Consider the following 18,315-nt stretch of genomic DNA (forward strand, 5'->3'; position numbering starts at 1 on the left):
GTCAATAGTAGGCTGAACATGAGCCTGCAGTGTGCCCAGGTGACCAAGAGGGCCAATGGCATCCTGGACTGCATTAAGAACAGTGTGGCCAGCAGGAGCAGGGAGGTCCTTCTGCCCCTGTACACTGCACTGGTTAGGCTGCACCTCGAGTCCTGAGTCCAGTTCTGGGCCCTTCAGTTTAGGAAGGAGGTTGATTTGCTGGAGTGTGTCCAGAGAAGGGCAACAAAGTTGGTGAGGGGTTTGGAGCACAGCCCTATGAGGAGAGACTGCAGGAGCTGGGGTTGCTTAGCCTGGAGAAGAGGAGATGCAGGGGAGACCTTATTGCTCTCTGCAACTACCATAAGGCAGGTTGTAGACAGGCAGAAGTTGGTCTCTTCTCCCAGGCAACCAGCACCAGAACAAGAAGACACAGACTTAGGCTGCACCAGGGGAGGTTTAGACTGGATGTTAGGAGGAAGTTCTACACAGAGAGAGTGATTGTCCATTGGAATGGGCTACCCAAGGAGGTGGTGGAGTCACCATCATTGGAGGTGTTCAGGAGGAGACTTGACAGGGTGTTTGGTTGCATGGTTTAGTTTATTAGGTGGTGTTGGATGATAGGTTGGACGCGATGATCTTGAAGGTTTCTTCCAACCTGGTCTATTCTATTCTATTCTATTCTATTCTATTCTATTCTATTCTATTCTATTCTATTCTATTCTACTCTATCAGATGTACCTCACCTTATCTTAGACATATAGCACATCTATAATCTCCAATATAATTAACTACTCGTTATCAGGTGTACCTCACCTTATCTTAGACGTATAGCACATCCATAACGTCCACCTCAGACCATTAGTGGCACTGACAAACAGGAGCATCTCCACAGTCCTTAAAAGCAAAATGTCTTCTTGATGGTGCAAGTGAGAGTCATAATGAATAGTTGGTTGAGGCAAACGTTCGGGGTCACCATTGGTAATAGTTTAGATGCTTTAATTACCTCGAGCAATGCTTCCAGGACAGGATGTAAGCAGGCAAAGACGTTTATTATGTTGCACAGCAAGGTTCTCTAGTCCATAAGCAGGCACAGGTGTCACATCTCAATTGGTCATTCTCTACTGGCATGCCTGTCGTTAAGGCGTTGTGGTGGTTTGAGCCTTAACTGGGGCTTAAAAGCTCAGATGGGGCCAAGGCTGAGAATCCCCTTCCCCAACAGAGAGAGCAAATCCACCAAGAAATAATTTGGGTTCAGCTTGGAAGTAAAGAGGCAAAGGATTTTTCTTTAAACAAGGACGGATGGGAGAAGGAGAGGAAAAGGAAAAAAAAATATGAGATACAGAACCAGTCCTTTGCAGAGTGTGGAAGCAGCAGGAAAGAGAGCAAAGTCTGCACCAACCATTTTTTCCTCTGTGCTTCCTTTTCCTCAGGCACCAACCGTTTTGCTCTCTGCTCTTGCTATCTTTTGAGCACCAACACATTTTTCTGTGTACTTCTTTTTTCTTTGACACCAACCATTTTCCGCTCAGCACTTCTTTTCTCTTGGGGGCCAACCCTTTTCTTCTCTGCACTTCTTTTTTCTTGGGCACAGACCCTATTCTACTCTGCTCCTCTTTTCTCTCAGACACCAACACTTTTATTCCCTGCACTTCTTTTTTCTCAGGCACCAACCATTATTTTCTCTGCACTTCTTTCTTCTCAGGCAGCAACACTTTTTTCTCTGTGCTTCTTTTTTCTTGGGCACCAAACCTTTTCTCCTCTGCCCTTCCTTTCCCTCGGGCACCAACCGTTTCTTCCTCTGTACTTCTGTTTCCTCTGGCACCAACCCTGTTTTCCTCTGCACTTCTTCTCACTCGGGCACCAACCCATTGTTTCTCTTCACTTTTTATCTCTGGGGCATGAACACATTTTTTCTCCGCACTTCTTTTTCCTTGGGCACCAAGACTTTTATTCCCTGTGCTTCTTATTTCTTGGGCACCAAAAATTTTGTTCTCTGCTCTTGGTTTCTTTCAGGTACTAACACATTTTTCTCTGCACTTCTTTTCTCTCAGGCACTAACCCTGTTTTTCCCTGCGCTTCTTTTTTCTCGGCCACCAAATCTTTTTTTCTCTGAGCTTCTTATTTGTCAGACACAAACTATTTTATTCTCTGCTCCTTTTTCCTCGGGCACAAATAATTTTTTTCCTCTGTACTTCTTTTTTTCTCATGCAGCAATGCTTTTTTTCTCTGCACTTCTTTTTTCTTGGACACCAAGCCTTTTTTTCTCTATGCTGCTTTGTTATTGGGCACTAACCCCTTTTCCCTGTGCTGCTTTATCTCAGGCACCAACCCTTTTTCTCTCTGAGAGTCTTATTTTTGTGCACTGACCCTTTTTTGCTCTGTGCTTCTTATTTCTTGAGCACAAGCAATTTTATTCTCTCCTCTTGTTTTCTTTCAGCACCAACACATTTTTCTCTGTACTTCTTTTTTCTTGTTCACCATCCCTTTTTTTCTCTGCACTTCTTACTTCTTGGGCACCAACTATTTTATTCTCTGTCCTTTTCCCTCGGGCACTCACACTTTTATTCCCTGCACTTCTCTTTTCTCAGTCACCAACACTTTTATTCTCTGTGCTTCTTTCTTCTCGGGCACTGAACATTTATTTTCTTCATTTCTTTTTTTCTCAGGCATCAACCTTTTGTTCTCCTTGCTTTCTATCTCTTTTGCACCAAGATGTTTTTCTTCTGCTCTTCTTTTTTCTCAGGCACCAACCCTCTTTTCCCCTGCGCTTCTTTTTTCTTGGGCACCAACAAATTATTCCCTGTGCTTACTTTTTCTCGGGCACTAACCCTGCTATTCTGTGTGCTTCTTTCTTCTCTGGCACAGACCCTTTTCTTCTCTGTTCCCCTTTTCTCACGGGCACCAGCCCTTTTTTTCCTCTGGGCTTCTTTATCTTTGGGCACCAAATATTTTTTTCTAGTGCTTCCTGCGCTTATTTATTCTCAGGAACCAACTCTTTTGTCCTCTGGGCACCAAATAGTTTTTTCTAGTGCTTCCTGCGCTTATTTATCTCAGGAACCAACTCTTTTTTCCTCTGTCCTTCTTTTTGCTTGGTCACCAACTCTTTTATTCCCTGCACTTCTTTTTGCTTGGTCACCAACTCTTTTTTTTCTCTGAGATCCCTTTCTTTTTTGTGTACCAGCCCTTTATTTCTCTTTGCTTCTTTTCCCTCTGGCACCAACCCTTTTATTCCCTGTGATTCTGGTTTCTCAGGCACCAACCCTTTTGTCCTGTCAGAATAGAATAGAATAGAATAGAATAGAATAGAATAGAATAGAATAGAATAGAATAGAATAGAATAGAATAGAATAGAATAGAATAGAATAGAATAGAATAGAATAGAATAGAACAGAATAGAAAGAATAGACCAGGTTGGAAGAGACCATCAAGATCATCATGTCCAACCCATCATCCAACACCATCAAATCAACTAAACCATGGCACCAAGCACCCCATCAAGTCCCCTCCTAAACACCCCCAATGATGGCAACTCCACCACCTCCCCAGGCAGCACATTCCAATGGGCAATTACTCTCTCTATGAAGAACTTCTTCCTAACATCCAGTCTAAAGCTCGTTGGTGCATCTTGAGACTGTGTCCTCTTGTTCTGGTGCTGGTTGCCTGGGAGAAGAGACCAGCCCCCACCTATCTACCACCTCCCTTCAGGTAGTTGTAGACAGCAATAAGGTCTCCCCTGAGCCTCCTCTTCTCCAGGCTAAGCAACCCCAGCTCCCTCAGCTTCTCCTCATAGGGCTTGTACTCCAAACCCCTCCCCAGCTTTGCTGCCCTTCTTTGGACACATTCCAGCAAGTCAACATTCTTCCTAAACTGAGGGGCCCAGGACTGGACACAGGATTCAAGGTGTGGCCTAACCAGTGCAGTGTACAGGGCCAGAATGACCTCCCTGCTCCTGCTGGCCACACTGTTCCTGATACAGGCCAGGATGCCATTGGCCTTCTTGGCCACCTGGGCACACAGCTGGCTCATGTTCAGCCTACTATCAACCAGTACCATCAAGGTAGCTTTCTGTCTGGCTGCTCTCCAGCCACTCTGACCCCAGCCTGTAGCACTGCATGGGGTTGTTGTGGCCAAAGAGCAGCACCCAGCACTTATAGGGGCTCTGCCTCCAACCAGATGGAGGGGAGAGACAAATGGGTTTGTTGGATCACACAGAACCAATGGCCTGGCAAGCTGAAGCCATGAGAGGATAAAGCTTTAGTAGATACAGGTGCCCAGAGTGCTCTGACACCATCAAACCACAAGGGGTGGAACCCATCTGTGTTTCTGGTGTGACAGGAGGATCCCCACACCTGGATGTGTTGGAAGCTGAGTACTGGGATGCAAGCCACAGGTTGCTTTCACTTGGAGGCATGGAAGGAGTCACTGGACTCGATGGCCCCAGAGGTGGAAACACAGCCCCAGCATTTGCAGCATTTGGACTGGGCATGGACTGATCCAGACTGTGCTGGAACAGAGTGGAGCTGCAGAGCACCTGCAGTGAGCAGCCCTCTGGGTACTGCAAAGCGACGTCCTGTGGAGTGAGAATGGACAGTGCCTGAGGTGTGCTGCTGATTGCTGCTGGGCATGGTGCAGGTGGCACAGAATGAGGGCTTGGGAATATCAAAGGTTAAGCTGGAAATTTGCTGCCATTACTCCACACCATCCTGCCCCATGCCACCTTCACAGGGACAGTGCTGGCTGGAGCAAAGGACTACAGGGCTTGAAGTTCAGTTGGCAACATGGGAGGCTTCCTGTTCTGGTTGCTGCTGTAGAGTGCTGGCTCTCATGTGCTGGCTCTTTGCTGAGGGGGAGGGCTGCAGGGGTTGAACTCCTGGCTGCTGCTGCTCACTGCTCTGCTTCTTTCTGCAAACAGCCTCAGGTCAGTGTGCACTATGGGATCTGCTTTGGATTCAACTCTTTTGTTGTTATCTCAAGTCTTTATCTCAACCCAGAGGGTTTTTTGATTCAGGTGTGTGTTATTTTTCCCTCGCTTCTCTTTTGGGGGGAACAGGCAGCTTAACCTCTTCTCAGCTCTTCAACCTGTTCCAGCCCCAGAGGGGAAAGCCAACAGAAGCTGTCTGAGTTCTTCCAAAGATCTCCATCAGCTTCCCCCTACACCCTCCAAAGATCCCAAAAGTCAGTCCTAGGACCACCCAAATCCCAAACACCTAAGATCACCTGAAAGCCCCTAAAGAATGCCTCTGAGATGCCCCTCAAGACTTCTCTGAGAGCCTCATTTTCCCCTTCCTGAACTGGGCACACAGCTCCACCCCATCCCTTGGGAGCAAATGCCCCCAAAATTCAGGCATTGAGGCAGGGATATCTGAAATAAAAGCAAACAGACAGGATTTGGGTAACTTTTGGGTTTTATTGACATGATTGGTGAATATACAGAGAGGATTTCTTACCCCAGGGAGACACAAAGCATTGGGGAAAAACCAGACAGACCCTGGGGAAGAACCAGACAGACTCTGGCAAAGCCCTGCTGAGCTCCACTGGGAGCTCCAGCTGTGCCAACTGAGCACTGTAATTGTTCTCATTAGCAATAATTGGTGTTACGAAGGGCAGGAGGTGTTGGTTGCTGCTGGTGTCCCCAGTCCCTGAGAACTGCAAAGGAAAAAGAGATGATTTTGATGCTGGAAAGGCCCTCAAAGATGGGTCACGATTACCCAACAGATTTTAGGTGGATTTATGCCTCCCCTCCAGTGCAGGCTGCTCTCAGTTGTGGGTGCAGCGGTGATTGCTGAGGGATCGCTTCTGGGTGAAGCTCTTACCGCAGTCGCCACAAGTGAAGGGCATCTCACCAGTGTGGGTGCGGCGGTGCCGAGAAAGACTGGCTCCGTCTGAAGCTCTTCCCACAGGCAGCACAGGTGAAAGGTTTCACTCCAGTGTGGGTGCGGTGGTGCTCAGTGAGAGTGCTCCTGTGTCTGAAGGCCTGGCCACACTCAGCACAGCTGAAAGACTTATCGCCAATGTGCACGCGACGGTGATCTACGAGGCCTGCAGCCTGGGTGAAGCTCTTGCCACAATCAACACAGCTGTACGGCTTCTCACCGCTGTGGATGAGTTGGTGCTGGATGTATAGAGTACTCCTGGTGAACGTCTTGCCGCACTCAGCACAGGGGAACAGATGCTCTCCAGTGTGGATGCGGCGATGGATGGTGAGAGTGGAGCTGTGTTTGAAGCTCTTGCCGCAGTCCCTGCAGGTGAAGGCCTTCTCACTGGTGTGGGTGAGGCGGTGTTGCCTAAGATGAGAGATCAGCCTGAACCGCTTGCCACTGCTGTCACAGGAGAAGGGTCTCTCTCCCGTGTGGGAGCGGCGGTGCTGGGTGAGATTAGAGCGCTGGGTGAAGCTCTGACCACAGTCAGCACAGGTGAACGGTTTCTCTCCAGTGTGGGTGTGGTGGTGCTGGGTGAGATGATCGCGCTGGGTGAAGCTCTGACCACAGTCGACACAGATGAAAGATTTCTCTCCAGTGTGGGTGCGGCGGTGCCGAGTGAGATTGCAGCGCTGGGTGAGCCTCTGTCCGCAGTCAGCACAGGTGAAAGGTTTCTCTCCAGTGTGCGTGCGGCGGTGCTTCATGAGCTCAGAGTTCCAGCGGAACCTCTTGCCACAGTCACCACAAATGAAGGGCCAGCAGCCAGGCTGCGGGCAGTGGTGCTTCACTAGCTCTGAGCCACCTGGGAAGCTCTGCCCACACTCAAGGCACTGATTCAGCTCTTTGGGTGACACTGAGGGACCTGCTCTGGCTTCAGCCTCCTCCATACATTCCTCCCCCTCATCCTGGTCACCTTCACCATCATCATTATCCTCCTGTTCATAGTTGTCATTCTCAGCATCATCCTCCATCTTCTCCTCTTTTTCCTCCTCATCCTCCTCTCCCTTGGGACTGCACATTGGCTTCTCCAACTTGATCTCTGGGTGCTGCTTCTCCTCCCAGCTCTTGCCTGGGTCCTTCTGTGAGGCCATACTGTGGCAGGAAGGGGTCACAGCTCTGCAATAGGGAAGATGGAAGCACCTGAGCCCAGGACATCAAACCCTCAGATCCTGCCTGGGTCATGACACTCCCTGACTCCCAACACCCAGCTGGAGAAGAGAATGCAGAGGGGACCTCAAACCTTCAGTTTCTGCCACAGTGTGGGCACAGACCTCCAATACCAGTGCTGATACCCCAGGTTCCTGTGATCAGTGCCCTGAGGTACCCTGGGGCTTACAAGTGGTCTTGTCCCACTCTCCTCAAGCCTGGTGGCATTGGCAGGGTGGTTCCTGGCCCAGCCCTGTCCTTTGATCTCCCCTGGCTCAGACAATGGAGGCAGCAGCACTGAACAAGGAAGACCAAACCACCTCCAACCTTCTCCCACCACCTTCCAAATCCCAACCCCCAAACATCACCTCCTGGTCACAACTCACTCCCAGCAGCCTGGAGCATTCATCAACTCCCACAACACCTGATGTGCCTCAAGCTCCTGGAGAGGTGAAATATGCTGCACAGGAGGAGGTGGAGGCTGGGAGCTGCCCTTGGGGCTGGGGTCCTGCTGTTAACCCACTCTGGATTTCTTACCTCTTGGGCTGCTCCAAGGGGCAGGACTGCAAATTCTGCTCTTCCACAGCACACAGGGGCAGGGATGATGGAGAGACCACTCAGCCCCTGACAGAGAGAATTTAAGGGCTCAGAGAAGAGCACTGATCTGCAAGGGATGACTCAGCACTGCCCAGGACCAGGCAGCACAGCTCGGCCTTGCTGGGGGCAGCTCCCAAGCCCAGCAGCACAGCCACAGCACACAGCCAGGGCTGATCAAGATGGCAGGCCTCAACAAGTGCAGACTCAGCTCCTTGCCCAGCACACAGTCCCTAGAACACAGCTGCAGGCCAGCACCACAACACAGCTGCCTCTACACAGCCTCTCCCAGGCCTTGCCTAAAGCTTCTTCACACTGCCTGCCAAGGGCTCTGATGTCTGCAGCTGAATTTGACAGTACATCTAGCTCAGGACCCAGTTCTCCTGCCTGGCCTTGTCCCCACCACACCCACTCTGTGCTACCCTCTGCCCTGCACACATCTCTGCTGCCCACTCCCCAAGAGAAGATCACAGCAGCCCTCAGGACACACACAAAGGGAGCTTCATGATCTCTGCAGATGCAGCAAAGGGGGAAGGGACTTGGGCAGCTTCTCGCTAAACCTCTTCAGCCCTCACTGGGATGCTGGATGAGTCTCTGGCTCCTGCCCAAACCTCACACCTCCAGCACCCTTCACACACCTGCAGCCCAAAGAGACTCAGTGGAAAGGGTTTGGCTTCCTTCTCTCCCTGACCATTTCTCTCAGCTTGCTCTTTGCAGTTCCCTGGAGCTGCCACTCCACAGCCCCAAGAGAAAAATGAGGTTGGATGGGAGGGCACAGTGCCCATGGGCTGCTGTTCATCTCCCAGCTGACACAGGCAGAGCTGCAGCACAATTCATTCCTTTCACCTCCTGAAATGCTGCCAGATTCTGCCATTCCCTGCACACACATTTGCCACCTGGGACCTGGATCCTCTCCCCTTTTTGGGGGGACAAGGCCTAATTCCTGCCTGAGCATTCTCAGGCCTTTCCCTCATTCCCAGCACATCCATGTCCCTACTGCCTTGGCTGTCCCATGGTCCTGGATCCCCCACCTCCACTGCCACTGCAGCTAGAAGGGTAGAGTGGGAAATGCTGTGGCTGAGGAAGCATCTAAGGAACTGGGCTGGAAGCAGCAGCACAAGAATGGAAGGGGCCTGAGACTAAAGGCTGGGATCAGCTGGAGGCCTGAAAGAACAGCACCAAGCCAAGGGGGGGTTACAGATGAGGGCTGGGGAGGGACCCTGCAGCCACCTCAGGCAGTAACTGATGAGAGCAAGGGGGACAGAGAGGGAGTGAGACCTCAGGTGACTCCTGCCATGGCGGATGGCTGGGCTGTGTGGCTAGGAGCCCTGAGTGCCTGCTTGGGCTGTGCTGAATGTCAGGAGGGGTCAGGGGACTGTCCTGAGCCAGGCAGGGCTTGGAGCTTTGAGCTTCTGGGGTCAGCTGCTGCCAGCACCATTGGAGGTAGGAGCCAGGCAGAGTCACACAGCTGCTGAACTAAGCCCTCCCACCCCCTGCAGCCTTCACCCTCCATCTCTCCATCCATTGCTCCTCCTGCACTCACTTGCTGCCCTCTGAGTGTCCAGGGCCCCAGCAAGGCCCCAGGGCTAATCTACACAGCCAGCAGGGCCCAACAGAAGCCCCTGGATGAGAGCATGGAGAAGAACCCCTGTGGTGGGTGGAAGGCACTGGGATGTCTTACACCACAGAGTAGAGAACTCCAGAAGGGACAGCAGAGTCCAGAGGGACACCACAAAGTGTCATCTAGCTTAGTTCATTCCCACAAGGCCTGCACCCACTCTCTACAAAGGAACAGCACAGGATCTCCAACCTCCTATGCCCTTCCTCTCTGCTCCCAGGAACATCTTCTGGCATCTCTCTCTGCAGAGGAGCTTTGAGGCCTTGGCAGTGCTGCCAACTGCGGCCTGCAGCGGCCTGGCTCACCTGGGAGCTGCCTACCAGAATCTGTAACTGCAGCTCTTGGGGATGGGGGAGGAGGGGCAGAGAGGCATGGGGGAGGGGGAAGGCATTTGGGGCCTGGGGGTCTGGCCTGCTTTGGTGGAGCTCTGGAGGAAGCTTTGGCCTAGGGAGGTTGCTTGGCTCCCGTGGCCCAGGCACACTATGGATTGTTGTGGATTGGATGCTTTGCACTGTAGGATGCAGCTCTGAACAGCACAGCCATGGAAACTGCCCAATTCTATCCAACCCTCTGGCCACAGCTTGGCATCAACTCCTTTCACCAGGCTCAAAGAGAGCCTCTCTGCCTCCTGAAACCTAAGGCAATATCCTGCAGAACAAGTTGGAGGAGCTCAAGGGGACAAGCTGCAGAGGGGGCCCAGGGCAACCTCCTGAGCTTCAACAAGAGCAAGGGCAGGATCCTGCCCCTGGCCTGGCACAATCCTCACAATCAGGACAGGCTGGTAGAGGAGGGGATAGGAAGCAGCCCTGCAGAAAAGCACTGGGGGGTGCTGCTGGACAAGAAGCTGGACAGGAACAGACAGGGGGAGCCTGCAGCACACAAGGCCAAGGGCAGCCTGGGCTGCACCAAAAGCAGCAGGGCCAGAGATGGACAGAGGCCATCCTGGCACTTGGCTCTGCTGAGACTTCACCTGCAGCACTGCAGCCAGCTCTGGAGCCCTCAGCACAGGAAGGACATGGACCTGATGGAGAGGGCCCAGAGGAGGGACACAAAAATGATCAGGGGCTTGGAGCAGCTCTGCTACCAGGACAGGCTGAGGGAGCTGGGGGTGATCAGCCTGGAGAGGAGAAGAGAAGGCTCTGGGGAGACCTAAGAGTGGCCTTCTGGTACCTGAAAGGGGCTGCAAGAAGGCTGCAGAGGGACTCTTTGCAAAGCCTGCAGGGACAGCACCAGAGGCAATGGCTTCAAACTAGAGCAGAGCAGATTGAGATTGGAGGTGAGGAACAAGTTCTGCACCAGGAGGTTGCTGGAACACTGCAACAGGTTGCCCAGGGAGGGGCTTGAGGTCCTAGCCCTGCAGATGTTCAAGGTGAGGCTGGACAGGGCTCTGGGCAACCTGAGCTAGTGCAGGATGTCCCTGCTGACTGCAGAGGGGCTTGGACTGCAGCACCTTTGCAGCTCCCTCCCAACCCAAACCACTCCAGGATTCTAGGAGTCTAAGTGCAGCCTCCAGGGAGAGCAGGAAAAAGATGAGGCAGAGGAGGACAAGGAAGAGGACAAGGAGGAGGAGAACCAAAATCCCTTCCAAACTCCTCCAAACCTCTGCCAAATTCCTGGAAAGCTCTTCCAGCTCTGCAGAGTTCATTCTGAAGAGAGCTGAGGGAGTTGCTAGGCTCAGGGATGTCTTGCACACTCTGCACAAATGCTCCAGAAGCTTTCCAAGTGCCCTCAAAACCAGCAGCACAGCTCTGCTGCCACACAATGCCAGGCTGCAAGGGACCCCAAGGCTCAGCTGCTCCAACCTTGCCAGCTGACACTGGCCTGGAAAGGAGCTGGCCCAGCCCCCTGCCAAGCTGAGCCTTCCAACTCTGCCCTGCAGGGCAATCCACCACTGCCCTGGGGAGAGGATTCCAATGGCTGACTGGGAGGGAAAAGCTTTTGCCTCTGCAGGGCACTGTGCCACTTCAGCTCAACTCTTGCAGCAGCTCTTTGAGATCTCCCTTTGGAGCACCACAAACTCTGAAGCACTGCAGTGCAAAGCAGCTCAGCTTCAACTTCCAACTGCCTGAACTCTCACATTTTAAATTCAAGGCAGGGGCCAAGCTCACACCCAGCCCCCAAGCTCAGAGCCAGCCCCCAAGCTCAAGAACCAGCAATTAAGGTCAGAACACTTCCCAAGCTGAGAGCCACCTCCAGAGCTCACATCCAGGCCCCAAGCTCCCAAGCCAGCAAATAAGGTCAGAATAACTTCCCAAGCTCAAGAACCAGCCCCTGACCTCAGAGACAGGCCCTGAGGTCAAGAACCACACCCCAAGCCCAGAGCCAGCAACTAAGCTCAAAACCCCTTTCCAAGCTCAAGAAGCAGCAACTAAGATCAGAACAATTCCCAAGCTCACAGCCAGCCCCCAAGCTCAAGAGCCAGCCCCTAAGCTCAAGAACCAGCAACAAAGGCCAGAACCAAGCTCCAGAGCCAGCAACCAAGGTCAGAACCACTTCCCAAGCTCAAGAACCAACCACTGACCTCAGAGACAGGCCCTGAGGTCAAGAACCACACCCCAAGCCCAGAGCCAGCAACTAAGGTCAGAACACTTCCCAAGCTCACAGCCAGCCCCCAAGCTCCAGAACCAGCCCCCAAGCAACCTAAACCAAAAGTGCAGACTCAGCTCCCAAGCTCAGAGCCAGCAACTAAGGTCAGAACCACTTCCCAAGCTCAGGAACCAGCCTCCAAGCTCTACTACCAGAACAAAGGTCAGAACCAAGCTCCAGAGCCAGCCCCCACAAGCTCAAGAACCAGCAAGTAAGATCAGAACTGCTTCCCAAGCTCAAGAAGCAGCAACTAAGGTCAGAACAATTCCCAAGCTCACAGCCAGCCCCCAAGTTCAAGAGCCAGCCCCTATGCTCCAGAACCAGCAACAAAGGCCAGAACCAAGCTCCAGAGCCAGCAACCAAGGTCAGAGCTATTTACAAGCTCAGGAACCAGGCCCTGACCTCAGAGACAGACCCTGAGGTCAAGAACCACACCCCAAGTCCAGAGCCAGCAACTAAGGTCAGAACCCTTTCAAAGCTCACACCCAGACCCCAAGTTCAAGAGCCAGAAAATAAAACCAGAACCACTTCCCAAGCTCAAGAACCAGCAGCTAAGGTCAGAACCACTTCCCGAGCTCACACCCAGCCCCCAGGCTCAGAGTCAGCTGCCAAGCACAAGAATCCAGATCAGAAATGCAGAGCCAGCCCCCAGGCTCAGAGCCAGTTCCTAAGTTCACATCAAGGCCCCAAGCTCAAGAACCAGCAGCTAAGATCAGAACCATTTCCCAAGCCCACTCCCAGCCCCCAGGCTCAGAGCCAGTGTCACAACTTGCCTTATTTCAAGTTCCCTTCATTGCACTTCTGCTAAGTGTCCAAATTGAAGCAGCCAGAGAATGCTTTGGCCTGGAAGGGACCCCAAAGAGCAGACAGCTCCAACCCCCTGCCATGCCCACAGACACCTTCCACCACACCAGGCTGCTCAAGCCCTCATCCAACCTCACCCTCAGCACCTCCAGGGAGGGGGCAGCCAGCACCTCCCTGCCCAACCTGCTCCAGGCTCTCACCACCCCCACTCCAAACTATTGCCTCCCAAGCTCCACTCCAAATCTGCCCTCCTCAACCTTCAATCCACTCCCCCTCAGCCCATCCCTCCCAGACCCTCACCAAAGTCCCTCCCCAGCTCTCCTGCAGCCACCACAAGACTGCTCCAACCTCTCCCCACAGCCTTCTCCTCTCCAGCCTCAACAGACACAACTCTCACAGCCAACCCACACAGGGGAGATGCCACAGGCCTCCCACCACCCCCAGGGCCTCCTACACACCCCCTCCAACAGCTCAACCTCCTGCCCCTCTTGGGGGCACCACAGCTGCACACAGCACTCCAGCTGGCAGCACACAATGCTGCCAGCACAAAAACCATTGCAGCAAAAGCCTCAAGCTGTGCTCAGCTGCCAAAACCAAAGGGACCTCAACTTGGCCACAAGAGAAAGGACCAAACTGAGCCAAGACACTGATCCAACACCCAAGGCTGCACAAAACAACCAGCAACAGCTTCCAGCAACAGCAGACCTGCAGCTGGGCTGCAAAGCTCTGCAGAAGAAAACCACTCCAGAAGGGCTCCAGGGCCCCAGGGATTGCAAAGCCCAGGCTCTCACTCTCCTCCTGCACAAGGAAAGCTTCACTTGCCCACAAGAAGCCAAACACTTCCCCACACCAATCCATCCACACCACTTGACTTTCAACCTCCTTCAAGCCCTTGCCTGGCAGCAGCACTTCCTCAGCCCACAGCTCCAGCAACACCACAAGGCCTTGAAGGCTCTCCTGCACTCCACACCTCTCAGCCACACCCACACCCCTTGGCCACCCACAACCCAACAAGCTTCCTGCTCACCACTTCTCTTCCCAAGCCTCACCTCCCTTGGGCCCTCTCAGCACACCACCAACTGACCCCAGAAGGCTCCAGCTGACAGCACTGCTTGCAAGAATCCCAGGCACTTCCAAGGGCAGACTATGAGCCCAGAGGCAAAATCCAAACCTTTCCCCTCCCCACAGGACTCTCTCCCATTTCCCATTCTTCCCAGCACCTCCAGCACCTAAGATGCATTTGCTCTGGGGCAGCTTCCTCACACAGCCACACAATTGCCTGGCCTGCAAAAGACCTCTCTCAGCACTCAGGCCAACTGCCAGCCCCAACACCACCAGGGACACCAAACCATGGCCCCATGGCCACACCTTGCTGCAACACCTCCAGCCATGGCCACTCCACTGCCTCCCTGGGCAGCCTCTGCCAGGCCCTGACCACTCTGCCACCAAACTCATTCCTCCTCCTCTCCAACCTAAGCCTCCCCTGCCACAATTTCAGGACACTTCCTCTCGTCCTAGCACCTGAAACAAGGCACAAGAGCCCAACCCCCACCTCACTGCAGCCTCCTTGCAGGCAGCTCCAGAAGCCAAGAGGTCTCCCCTCAGCCTCCTCTTCTCCACACTAAACACCCACAGCTCCCTCACCTGCTCCTCTCAGCCCTGCTCTCCAGACCCTTCCCCTCCTTTCTTGCCCTTCTCTGCACCTGCTCCAGACCCTCAAAGTCCTTCCTGGAGTCAGGGGCCCAAAACTGACCCCAGCATTCCAGGGGTGGCCTCCCCAGGGCCCAGGACAGGAGGACAATCCCTGCCCTGGCCCTGCTGGACACAGCACTGCTGAGACTTGCAGAGCACTGCAATTGCTTTGCTCACTTGCAGCAATCATTTCCTTCCCTTCCCAGCTCATTGCACAGCAAACAGCAGCAAGGGAATTGCTTTGGCTTCTGCTGAAGCTCCTCCAAGGAAGCTGCAGGACATCTCACCACCAAAACCATCAACAACAGGCTGCCCCCAGCCCAAGCCAAACCTTTCAGTCCAAGTCAATGCAGTTCCTCAGCCACAAGCAGACACTCAACAGCTCAGCCTCATTTGGTTGCCTGCAGTCTGCTTCTGACCATGCTTCCTGCCAGCACAGCTGACAAAAGCTCTGCACAGCTCTCAGCCTGCAGCCACACAGCAAAAGCTCCTCCTGCCCTGAGCCTTTCTGTGCTCAGGAGGCCTGCAGAGAAACTGAGAATCACTCTGCAACCCCCCAGGGAATCTTTGTGCCTCAAGAGATTGCAGAGCACAGAGGCCTTGGAGGGGTGTTCTGGGCAGGGGGGCTGTGGGTTTGGGGTGATTCTGACACCTCCTTAACCTCTCTGCCCAGCTCTGCAGAAGGCCCAGCACCAGGGGCAGGCATTGTGCTGCCAGCCCAAGGGCTGAGGCAGGAGCACCCCTGGCTGCTGGCCCAGCACAGCCAGCTGCAGGCATTGGCACTCTGGGGGGGGATAAAGCCCTGAACCCCCCAAACAGCCTCCCCCAACTCCCTGTGCCACCCCAGGCAGCCCATGCTGCACCCTGCCACAAGCAGGAGGAGCCCAAAATGCCCCCAGGGAAACCACAACAGAAGCCTGAGAGCTCAAAATGCCTCCCTGGCACCCTCAGTTACCTCCCTGCACCCCAAAGCTATCCCAAAGGAACCAACAATGGTCCCCAACACCCAGGCAGCAGGAAAGGACTCCCCCACCCCCAAGGGACCCAGCACATTGGGGGGCTGTAGAGGGATTCTGGGGGGCTGGGCCCATGGCAGTGCCATTTGGGACCCTGCCTGACCTGGGGGCAAAGAAGACTTGGGGGGGCAGCAACATTTGGGGACCCTCCTGTTCTTCCCTCCCCACTCCAGCTGGGCTCTCCTCCAGTGCCACCCAAGTTGGGGACCCCATTGCCCTGGGGGTACCCCCCCCACCTCCTGGCCTCCTCTCACCAGTAGCCTTTCTCTCCAAATGGGGGCTCCTGCCCAGGAGGCCACCCCAGCCCCAAGCCCTGGGCTCACAGACCAGGCCAGGCCAGGCTCTGAGGTGCTCTATGGCCAAGCCAAGCTGAGTCCAGCACCAAGCCACTGCTGGACCCCCCCTGGACTCTTCCTTGGACCCCCCCAGCAAGAGCAGCGCTCAAGGAGGTGTCCTGCAGCTTGTGCAGGGCTGAGAGCAGCTGAGGAGAGAGGGGAGAAGGCAAAGAGAGGGCAGAGAATGACCAGCAGAGAGCTCAGCACCACCCCAGGCTCCCAGCCAGGCTGCCAAGGTGCTGCTGGGCACCCACCGGGCTTGGCTGGGGGCAGGGCACCACTGCCAGCTGCAAGTAGCCAAAGGGGCAAGCTGGGCACACTGGGCACACTCCCACCAGGGGGAGGCAGCAGCACAGCACCACAAGGAACCCCCAAGCACACCCACCCCGATCCAGACCCACACACAGCTCCCCACAACCGCACCCATTTACTCATTCCAGGTCCTTTTAGTGAGTTTTGAAGACATTTTGATTATTTTTTGGCCATTTTTAATGTTTTTCTACAAGATTTTGATTCTTTTCAGGCCCTTTGAATGATTTTCAGAGAGATTTGGATCATTTTTAAGCCATTTTTTACAAAGCATTTTGAGTGCCAAAAAAAAAACTCCTTAAAATCCTCAAGTCCTCAAACAGAGCTTTTGAAGCATCTTTAGGGAGGTTTAGGAGGTTCTAACAGTTTGGAAAATGTTAAAATGTTCTCCAAGTGCTGAAACAGGAATCCAGAGGCACAAAGCTGTCAGCTCCCTTGAGCTGCAGCTATAGAATTTGGGGGGTTTGAGAGGTGAAGCATCAGGACTGTGGAACCTGCTGCTCCTGGCAGAGTTGATCCAATCAGAGAAGAGTTTGGGTTGGGAAACCCCCAAATTCAGCTGGCAGCTGTGGGCAGGAGGAACATTGCCCGGCTCGAAGCAGAGCCTTTGAACTGCAGCTGAGGGTTCAGAGCTGCCTTAGGAGGAGACTTGAGCCCTGGGGATGTATCCCAGTGGGAGTTGTGTTCTCAGCCCCTGAGTGCTGCTGGTTTGCCCACAGGGTTTCACAGACAGACTCCCTAAGGTTGGAAAAGATCTCCAAGCTCATCAAGTCCAACCTTCTACCCACATCTTCATGACCACCAGACCATGGCCCAGAGTGCCACCTCTACTCATGTCTTGAATACACCCAGGGACAGTGACTCTCCCACCCCCCTGGGCAGCCTGCTCCAATGCCTGAGCACTCTTGAAGCAAAGAGATTTTTCCTCCTCTCCAACCTAAATCTCCCCTGGTACAATTTCAGGGCATTTCCTCTTGTCCTGTCATTGGTTACTTGGGAGAAGAGGCCAATATTGGCCTCACTCTGATCTCCTTTCAGGTCCATGTAGAGATCAAGGAGGTCTCCTCTCATCCTTCTCTTCTTCACAATAAGCAATCCCAGCTCCCCTCAGCCTCTCCTCACCAGACCTGCTCTCCAATCTCCTCACCAGCTTTGCTGCCCTTCTCTCTCCCTGCTCCAGCACCTCAGTGACTTTCTCATACTGTGATGCCCAAAGCCAAACACAGCACTTGAGATGCAGTCTCCCCAGTGCTGGGGCCAGAGAGACAATCACTTCCTGCTGGTCACAGCCCTTCTGATCCAGGCCAGGATGGTGGAGGTCTTCCTAACCACCTGGGTACACCCTGGCTCATGCTCAGCTGCCTGTCTACCAACACCCCCAGGCCCTTTTCTGCTGGGCAGTTTCCAGCCACGCTGCCCCAAGCCTGCAGCCTTCACGGGGGTGGTTGTGATGGCTAGCACAAGAGCCAGTGCTTGGCCTTATTAAACCTTCTGGAACTGACCTTAGCCCAGCAGCCCAACCTCTCCAGACCTCTCTGCAGAGCCTTCCTACCCTGCAGCACATCAACACTCCCACTTCATGTTGTCTGCACCTTGCTCACTCTTTAATTTCTTGCTGTTTATGTGGCAGAAGATGCAGTCAGAAATCACCTGAAGTGCCACCACCATCAGGGTTTGTCTGGTGAACATTGAAAGGCTTAGAAAATACAGACCAGGGGGAAAAAAAAACCCAAACCAACAAGAGCACACCTAACAAACACTAAGATGAGCATTAAAACTCCAGCTGAGTTATAGCCACCCTGGGTTTCAAATGTTTCCATGAGCAATCATAGAATCGGTTCTGGGAGCTCTGTGCTTTGCCTTGGCAGGGAGGTGAGGGAGACAAATATCTGCTGCTCAGCACTGACTAGGTCCAGCCCATGGCTGTGGTCAGAGCATCATAGCATCATAGAATCAGTCAGGGTTGGGAGGGACCACAAGGATCATCTAGTTCCAGCCCCCCTGCCATGGGCAGGGACACCCCACACTAGATCAGCCTGGCCAGAGCCTCATCCAGCCTGGGCTTAAACACCTCCAGGGACAGGGCCCCAACCACCTCCCTGCACAACCCATTCCAGGGCTTCACCACTCTCATGGGGAAGAACTTCCTCCCTCACCTCCAGCCTGAATCTCCCCACCTCCAGCTTCATTCCATTCCCCCTAGTCCTATCACTGCCTGAGATCCTGAGCAGTCCCTCCCCAGCCTTCCTGTAGCCCCCTTCAGATCCTGGAAGGCCACAATGAGGTCACCTGGGAGCCTTCTCTTCTGCAGACTGAAC

At 53.6% G+C, this 18,315-nt stretch overlaps 1 protein-coding gene across 1 annotated transcript; it reads right to left on the reverse strand.

The window, feature by feature from the left end:
- Positions 1 to 5,818: 5,818 nt before the first annotated feature.
- On the reverse strand, positions 5,819 to 6,601 carry LOC137460473 (zinc finger protein 135-like). Its single transcript, XM_068170802.1, has one exon. The coding sequence runs from the start codon at positions 6,599 to 6,601 to the stop codon at positions 5,819 to 5,821; it is 783 nt and encodes a 260-aa protein (XP_068026903.1).
- Between the last annotated feature and the right edge of the window lie 11,714 nt (positions 6,602 to 18,315).

The sequence above is a fragment of the Melanerpes formicivorus genome, unplaced genomic scaffold (genome assembly GCF_026170545.1).
Source record: "Melanerpes formicivorus ecotype bairdi unplaced genomic scaffold, bMelFor1.0.p_v2 SCAF_625, whole genome shotgun sequence".
In the NCBI taxonomy this organism is placed as follows: Eukaryota; Metazoa; Chordata; class Aves; order Piciformes; family Picidae; genus Melanerpes; species Melanerpes formicivorus.